General features: G+C 42.4%; 2 protein-coding genes across 4 annotated transcripts in view; both read right to left on the reverse strand.

Moving 5' to 3' along the window:
* Positions 1–921: 921 nt before the first annotated feature.
* Positions 922–3,076, reverse strand: lratd2b (LRAT domain containing 2b). 2 transcript variants are annotated; one of them, XM_019895705.1, is made up of 2 exons: positions 2,944–3,076; positions 922–2,677 (listed from the first exon to the last, which is right to left on the reverse strand). In XM_019895705.1, exon 2 carries the CDS (start codon positions 2,536–2,538, stop codon positions 1,693–1,695), a length of 846 nt encoding a protein of 281 aa, XP_019751264.1. In that variant the 5' UTR covers positions 2,539–2,677; positions 2,944–3,076; the 3' UTR covers positions 922–1,692. The 2 variants fall into 2 exon arrangements, with proteins under 2 accessions (XP_019751264.1, XP_019751265.1); XM_019895706.1 differs by having other exon boundaries at positions 922–2,681; positions 2,947–3,045.
* A 1,524-nt stretch (positions 3,077–4,600) lies between these two features.
* nsmce2 (NSE2 SUMO ligase component of SMC5/6 complex) overlaps positions 4,601–8,956 on the reverse strand; it is a 9,549-nt gene continuing 5,193 nt past the window's right edge. For both annotated transcript variants that reach the window (XM_019895703.1, XM_019895704.1), the window contains exons 4-6: positions 7,600–7,688; positions 6,195–6,301; positions 4,601–6,008 (exon numbers count right to left, since the gene is read on the reverse strand). In XM_019895703.1, coding sequence (XP_019751262.1) covers positions 5,918–6,008; positions 6,195–6,301; positions 7,600–7,688 — 287 coding nt within the window. In that variant the 3' untranslated portion in view covers positions 4,601–5,917. The remainder of the gene's footprint in view (positions 6,009–6,194; positions 6,302–7,599; positions 7,689–8,956) is intronic.

Raw genomic sequence — 8,956 nt, forward strand, 5'->3', positions numbered from 1 at the left:
GTCCTGTTGCATCTTCATTTCGGCAACATATGGTGATTGCATTTGAGCATGATGTTTAAAACAAACAAACCAACAAAAAGCTCTATATCCATATTCTGAATAGCTCCGATGCATGCCCACCTGTTTTAACATTTTGTGCTTTGGCCCATGTGGTCCTCACTCTGTTGCCGTTACAAAAATAAATGATGATCATAAATATGCATTTCACACACGCACACACAATTCCTATTTCGTCACAGTGACAGACCGTGGAGAATTGAAGAAATGCTAATGTGTCCGGCAGCTCGTTTGCTTGTTACCAGCCTGCATCAAGATCCTATTTTAGCTCGTATGAGACATGACCTGCTCAAAAATGCAAAGAAATACAACAAGCATGAAAACATTCTCATGGCTCATAACAGAGAGAGAGAGAGAGAGAGAGAGAGAGAGAGAGAGAGAAAGAGAGAGAGAGAGAAAGAGAGAGAGAGAGAGCGTGAAAGAGCGAAAGAGATTCTTCCTCTTCAAGGCCAGAACGTTTGTAAACGGAACAGGTAGAGCTGTTCCTCTGCACTGTATTTCTCTGATCCCAAATACACACTCAGCAGTTCAAGCCACATATGATTTCCATGTTAATTATGTAAATAAAGAGGTGACGACTTGGTGAAGGATTTTTCACCTATTTATAAATGTTGTCAACTAAAACCTGCATGTGTGATTGAACTGCAATGAACTCTGTGGTTCCAGGGGAGTGAAAGGAAGCCAAATAACCATGCCTGCGGCAGCTCACAATGACTTAACTTGCGGCAAGCACAGTGTGTACACAACATAAAGAAAAATGCCTGACAAGGCTTAGAACACAGCCGAACACAAGCTGCTATTTAAGAAGCTCAGTAGCCTCAATAAATAGTCAAAATAATTTGTGTCATTAAAAAGAGGCACGTGTATTGGTCAAAGATATATTTATTTCCAGATTTCTTCATACAAACATCTTTACTTTCAAAAAAAAATAAACAGATGAATCAATCAAAGTGCCCGGTAACGGCTGCAAACAGTGTCGAAATAGGAGCCCAAAAATAGTTGTGTCATGATTGGATAGAAGCAGGTCAGACTATAAGAAAAACATTTGGGTGTTGTCGCACCTCTGTGGGCTCAAACCACAAAGTTGCACAGGGATGAACTCTTTCCGCTCAATAACGTGAAAAAATAAAGCCGATATTTCGTGTTCATTTGTTCTACACAGTTCCATAATGTTGGATTAAACTAACAGCAATCACAAAACACTTGCTCCACAGAAACTGGAGCACACAACTTAGTTACTATGCCTCCAAAACAATTGAAAGAAGAGTGAAAAACTGGTGAAAATCATGTGCTTATTTAGTCAAGAAAACTGACTCTCTGTCTCATGTGTGGTCTTGCAAAATGTTCTTTATGATATATCAACCCTGTATCTCGTAGGCATTTGCTTTTATTTTTCCTTTGTCTTTTTTGTCACTTATTCTGTATCCAAAAACTTAGTAAAAAAAGTTACAAAAAATAAAGACACTATATGGCAGAAGTTGACAAAATACTACAGTCTTTTTAAAAATTATTATTATAATACATAATTGGCTTCAAAGAGAGAAAACACAACTGAATGTAAACAAGTGTCACTCCACCTGTCTGTACGGTTGCGTTTAAACCAATAGAATTCAGTCCCTCTTAGCCCTAAGGCAATTAAACAGCTTTGTTGCCTATCGGGTCCTCTTGAAATGCCTGCGCTGCGTTCAGGTGATTGGCCAGTTCTTGAATCACAGCATCCCTTCCGATTTGGTCATTTCTCCTCCGCTCCATGATTACGTCCTCCAGGCTCTGGAATTCCAGGACGTGGCTCTTGCTGTCCGGAAAGTGCATTTTTAAGCGGTACGGCTGTTTTCCGATTCTGATCTCCCCCCCGATTTTAAACTCTCGCCGTCCGAAGCGACACCAAGCCGCAAAACACTCAGAGTTCCTCCAGTAGAGTTCTCGGTCTCTGGAGCCCACGTGGTCCACGGCGTTGCGCACGATCACTTGCGGCTGGAGCGCACGGTATCGGTAGAGGTTGTTCACAATGCGGCCTCTTTTACCCTGACTCACGTCGGTGAGGAAGCCGTTCTTGATTTCGGCCCGATGCAAGTGAACCACCTGGAAGTCGCCCACGTACACGGCCCAGTGCGGGTATTGTCCCGTGGCCACGAACTCCAGCACGTCTCCGGGTCTGCACTTGTTGAGCAGACTCTCCGCCGAATGAGTGGCGGTTCCGGTGTTCCTCTCGAACAAGCATTCCTCTCGGAAGTAAACCGAACACTCAAGCTCGTCCTCGGGTTCGAAAGGCTTTTCTTCGTGCTTCGCGAGGTGGTTCTCTGGCGGGTACGGCTCCGAACTGTCGTCCTCGTCGTCGTCATCATCGCCGCAGTCGTTGGAGAAAATGTAAGAGACACCGATGCGCGGTCCGTCGTCAACCTCTGGTTCGAAGCCGTTCGGGTCCGACGTGGGCACCTCCACGTAATTTAAATGAGTGAGTTTCTCCACCTGGTTCCCCATAAAGGTGAAAGGAGGTGGACGCAGAGTGGAGCGTACAAACGGATCCACCTGTTCTTCACGCGACCACGTCAACCCGGTCCAGAGTTGCGCCAATAATCCATGTCCCGGTTTGGAAATTCTGCACCGGAGCGGCAGCTGCCTGCGTGGACATAAACACTCACACAGTTAAGACCGGCTAGTCTCTCCCGATCACCCCCGACGCACGCGCACTAGCGCGCACGCACACACACACAGACACACACAATATGCTGTCTATATAAACACGGCTTCCAACAGGTGAGACCTGACCCACCTGTTGGCTCAGTCTTAAACACTTATTTGCCCCACGAGACACCTGTCACGTCACTTTTCCTCAAATTGTCACAGTTTATTTTAATCCGGTTGCATTTTCGAATTTGGACTCACCTGTACAGCAGAAAGTTGCAACTCCTCTTAATGGCCTCAGTTTGTAGTGAAGTACTTTCCAGTCCTTTCCCGTGCGTCGCGGGACTCTTAATGTTCGTTTAAGACGAAACTGAGGCAGCTTTCATTCAGCGACTACTGGGAGGTGTCATGATTTAAAGACACAGTGCACTTTTTTGGCCTCATTGTCATGGCACTTGGTTTGGCAACAGAAACAGATCAAGTATCACACGATGTGCTTTTGTAAGAGTAGATTTCACATGGAGAAAGTGAAATTGGGAGTACATTGAGAAAGGACGTACATTATTTCAGTCCTGGGTACAAACGAGGTCCAGGTGTGACAGGAGAGTTCTCTTTTGTTGCAGTTTGCCACATGACTTATGTTCAGAATTATCAAACAAATATTGGACGAAGATAATCCAAGCAAAATAGATTAAGTTTGTAAATGGTGATTTTATTTATGAAGGGGAAAAAAATCTCTTCGGTTACCTGGCCATGTGTGGAAAAAGTACCTGCCCACCTTAACCTAGTAACTGGTTGGACCACCCCTGGCAACAACATCTGAAATCAATCATTTTCCCTCACTGGCAATGAGTCATTCACATCTCTGTGGAGAGATTTTGGGTTGCAGCCTTGCTGCAGAACCCAAGTGCGCTTCTGCTGGAGGTCACAAAATGATGGCCCGACATTGTTCCTCAGGATTTTCTGGTTTCATGGTTCCGTCAATCACATCACATCATTTAGGTCCCAAATTAACACATTTTCGCCCAGTCTCTTCCTTTTAGCTGAAGCATGAAAGATGACCTTAACTGAGGACAAGGGAGTCCTGTTTTGTTTTTTTAAGATGGTGTCCTGGGTTACTTTGTGAACTCCTGGAGAAGGCTAATTTTTGTAGGCCAGCTGTCCACCACTGTTCCATGTTTTCTCCATTCGTGGATAATGGCTCTCGCCGTGGTTCACCGGAGTCAGATGTCAATTACTTTCATTATTAAATTTCTTGGGATTGTTGCAGCTTTTTGAGATCATTTGGTCAACTTCATTTTGCATCACAGGGTTGATATAACTGATTTCTTGATTGAACAGGTCTAAAGGTAATTTGGCTTGCGTGTGTTCAGTCAAAATGAACTCAGCTTTCCAAAAATGTGATTTGCCAAAGTTAACTCATGATTGAACAAACATGATTGCTCCGATTTCCTCCCTCATCCCAAAAACATGCATGGTAGGTTAACGGAACACTCAATATTGTGCATGCATTCAATTGTGATTGCAAATGGTTGTTTGTCTGTGTGTACCCTGCGTTTGGCTGGCAACCAATTCAAGTTGGACCCCACCTACTGCCCCAAGACGGCTGGGATCGGCTCCGGTACGTGCGCGACCCTCGTGAGGATGAGCGGTTCGGATGATGGATGGATATGAAGTGACCGGTGAGCATGAACATCCTCTTTGTCACAAAGGAACGAACTACTGGACCATGCAAGTCCATTTTAGCAGGGAAGCATAACATAACTGAACAATTATGAATCGTATTAGATGTACAGTAGCTTTTTAAAAAATATATATAAATGGCGAATTTGAATTGAATTTCTACATTTTATGAAATGCACTTTTATGAAGCAGAACTGCAACACAATATCTGTTTTTTTTTTTTACATGGTGCATTTAACTATTAGGAAAATAGTCAACCTTGAGTATGTACTCGGCAATTTATCTTCAATAGTCGGAACACCGTGTGCTCTTCTCTGATGGTATCAGATGTTACAATCAGATTCTTTAAATTTTCAAAAAAAGCTAACTTGCTGTTCAAAGGAAGCCAAACAGAGCCAACTTTGTTCTGTCTTGTCTAAAACCTTGCATTTGATCTTTACACCGGGGCACAGTCATACCGGAACACAACATGGCCTCCCACAAAGCATTCCCACAAACTTGCAAGCAGAGTACAAAATTTATGCCTAAGATAAAGAATTATTTGATTATCCACACTGTATTTACAGCTCTGCAACAAAGTGCAAATGTCTGTGCCGGTGCACCTACAAATCCACAAACAAAATGGTTGTTTCAGAACTTCCTGTGACATAAATTGTGCAGACAAGTTCCAATTCGGGCAATGTTCATTCACAGCAGAAGTGAGTCAACACCAACTTTGACCATAATTGGTGGAATAGTCAAAGTGCTGTGTAAAGCACTCCTTGTAAGGGGAACCAACTAAAGACCCTTAGAAATGCCTAATGCACGGTTATTAAAAGCTTATCTTAACCTTGTTGTATCTCAGCACAACCTTTGTTTCTATTTGGACCCTTAATAGGCTCGGAATGACGAGACTACATTGACTGCAAACGTTTCACCTTGTTAGCATGTAAAACTACATTCTGGGCTCTTGACACTTCAAATGCATATTTAAGTGGGTAAACATACAGTCTTCAGAATTACTTTACCAGGCTTCATACACTCAAATAAGATATCAGTTAAGAAATTCCTCAACAAATTGGGTCACTGCCAGAATGAAGCATCACCACTCTTCTGTTATTAATGATGTTCTGTGTGTCCTACTAGCCTCATTTCTGTCTTTGGCGATCACAAATTCAGTTAGAAAGCGGTAAGCGGTCTTAAAAGTTACCACTGGAGGCCAGACGCAAAGTAGGGTTGACTAAACTAAATGTGTCATTCTCTATTTAGGAGTCATGGATCTGTCGTCACGCAGATGTCTCCCTCTAGTGGCTAGTTTTCCCATCACTGAGACGACCCCCGCCCCCAATTATGAATGCACAATATATTCTTATATACAAATAATATCCTTTTAGTCCAATTCAATGAGACTGAAAAGTATTGCAGAAATACAAAGCCCATCACAAGTAAGTATTGCTCAACACCATGGGTTCAATTTTAGTGAAAACAATGAAAATTCTTCAAACAATTTGGAAAACAACAATGAATAAAACATAAACTCTATCATGAACGTTCTCAATAAAGGCATTCAGTTCTATGTGCTTTTGCTCTTTCTCTTCAGAGTGCGGTCGGGAACCAGGTCTGACTCTTTCACATCTTTGTTTCCACAACCCACCACAGGGCAGCTGGAGGGCACAAACAAAGGTTCTTTAGCAGTACACAAGCGAATACAGGGTCTCTCTCACTTCAATGAGAGCGTAGAAATGACTATGAACTAGAAGCTACATGGAGTGACCATGACACTACACCACAAAATCTTCCATTTCAAAATGACAGCAATGAAATCTCAAAAGAAAAAGAGATCATCTTACCGACACTTCTTGTTCTGATTCCGTCTCGTTTCAATGAGGATTCTGATGGGTTTTTCGTCATAGTGATGGTTACACTTCTTATTCTTTACTGGGTTGACCATGTCCTCCTGGATTAGATGCAAACATACAGTATTGCGTTAAACACAGAATGACGCCATTACACTTTCACTTGACACTTCATTAGGCACACTTGCACAATATCACTTCATTCACTGGTGCTTCATTACGAACTGTTCAAAGTATTTGGCTTTCCCTTATTTAGCAACATGAGGGGGAAATATGAAATGATCAACCCCTAAAACATGATGTGACAAACATCTAACAAAGCATTAGCAGAGTGCTTGATTCTGTTTAAAGACCAGCTGTCAGAGATTTTCTCGGACAAAGTTAAAGAAATGACTCGGCACACAGGAAAATTGTCTTCAATATCGGCGGGAGGGGATCTCTGAGAGCGAACGACGGTAGTTGCTCCGATGATCACACTCTCTCGAGCTCCCTTCCCGCCAATTCCGACTTTTATTGTAACATACAAGGAAAACACTGCCCCCGACATTTGCATACCGCACCCCCGGTCCGGCCCCTCGGTGGTGATTGGTTACCTGTTTTTTAAACTTGAACCACCAGTACGTTGGCGCCTTTTCTGTCTGGTCTACATCGAATTAACATGTTGCAGACTTTGCGGACGACAAATGTCGCCTGGGCGCGACGGGTGTTCTCAACTCGTCTTTTGTTGTTCAACCGCTGTTCCCAAATTATTCATTCCCCTTTTGTGACCGAGTTTCGCCCCCTCCCCTGTGATTGCCCACCTGCATTGACGTGCTAATTGTGGACTTCAACAGCCCTCCGGCCAGGTGCACAGGCATTTGGAGGTGCTGGATACGCACCCAAACGTTTAGATGTGCCCAAATTAAATGAAACTTTAAACATGATACAATTTTGCTCATAGATTTCTCTAACACCAGCATAGAAGCCACATGTACAATATGTCACAAAGTCGTCAACTCTCGACACACTAAACAAGTACACTTTGAACACAAATCCAACTACGCAAGTGAACCCCGACTCCGGTTAATTTGTGGAAGCGTGGTGTTCAAATCATAGGTTATGTTTTTGTTTTGTTTTTCACAATATTCCATCTTCTGAGGGTAATACCAACACTGGGTAGACACCTAATACTGGCACAGGGGTCAGAAGATCATGAAAACATGAATAAGTCACCAGCCATGTTAAAAAAATAAAATAAAGGCTTATAGTTTTAAATGGATGTGTGCCAAGTTATTTTTGTGACTGCGGTAGGTATGGTATGGTGCAACTTTTTATGAGGTACTGATGATATTATTCGTAGAAAATTATATTTGTTAGTATATAGGTATTGTCTAGTCAGGGTGAGAAACAAGGAGGGTACCTGGGTGAGAGGGCAGGTGAAGTTGACTTGGGTCTGCGTTACAGCAAGGTCTTCGTCAAGCTCCTCGATGTTCCTTGATTCGTGGCTGGCTGAAAACAGGACACCCAAAACGCACGCCACTTATATAACTATATACTTTTGACACGATAACAGGAGAAAGGCAACCTGATCAGCAAAAGAAAACCACATGTCTGCTTCGGCAGAGGTGGGCAATTTATTTGGCAAAGGGGCCACATCAGAAACCAGAACGCTTTCGAGAGCCAACCCAACATGCTAACTTCAACTTTGTCTATTTTAATGCATTTAGAAAAGTGTATTGTCTTGCTTCGATTAATTGCAATGTGTGTAGATATGGTCTGCATTGTTATGGAGAAATGTGCAATACAATTTTACAAAGTCAAAATGCAACTTTAGGCTTCAAAAATTCTCTGAATTTTGTGCACCAACCGCCAATTCATATTACCGGTAGTCATTCCTAGTCAGGACTTACAAATATATAGGGAAGTGGGAAGTATATTATTATTGACAGCATGTACAATACAGTGATGACTGAAAATACACCCAACACATACAGTAAATGAAACAATAGATTTTCTCACAGTATTATCAGGCCAAATCTTGGCCCTCTTCCCTCCACCGTGCAGGAAATAAGAATCTTGCTAACATTGGGACCACTCTTGTCATTTTTGCTAGTCTCTTTTATTGGGAAAAATATTTGCTGGTGGGAACAGAAATGTAACCAAATACAGCGAAAACGGTGCCTAGTTTGCGACACGGCAAACACAAATCGTAGCTCTTGCTTGCTACCTCGCTTGCACTAGCGTCCACACTTGACATGAAATAAAAGCACAAATCTCAAAGTAAACGTACCGCATATTTTACGTTTTACTTGAACTTCACGGTCAAGGTTATGGCTGATCATAGACTGTGGGCAGGCTGAATGTGGCCCCCAGGCCATGCTATGCCAAGGTCTGTGCTAAGTTAATAATGTCTCAAACTGTATGTCAATAAATGCCAAAGCAGTTTTGCATTGCAGGTGGCCAGTCATAATTTGCATTTTGTGTCTCATTAAATCACATTGAATAGCAAATCTAGGAATTGCAGTTAAGTCACAATTAAATTTTTCCAGGAATTAAACGGCAGAGACTGTCTCCAAAAGCTTCGCTTGTAGGATGGACACGCGCACATTAACATGGTACACCACACTTAAGTGCTTGGGTGATTGATTACACTTTTAGTCTGGCTAGAACTGCATTAAACAGAGATGAAAGTGGACTTTTCTGAAAATTCCGGAAAAAATAAATAAATAAATAAATGTGTGTGTGTGTGTGTGTGTGTGTGTGTGTGTACACACACA

The sequence above is a fragment of the Hippocampus comes genome, unplaced genomic scaffold (genome assembly GCF_001891065.2).
Source record: "Hippocampus comes isolate QL1 unplaced genomic scaffold, H_comes_QL1_v1.1 scaffold387, whole genome shotgun sequence".
In the NCBI taxonomy this organism is placed as follows: domain Eukaryota; kingdom Metazoa; phylum Chordata; class Actinopteri; order Syngnathiformes; family Syngnathidae; genus Hippocampus; species Hippocampus comes.

What these genes read in the sequence shown, in the direction of transcription:
- lratd2b (XM_019895705.1), bottom strand. Translation starts at nt 2,538, where the DNA reads ATGGGGAACCAGGTGGAGAAACTCACTCATTTAAATTACGTGGAGGTG.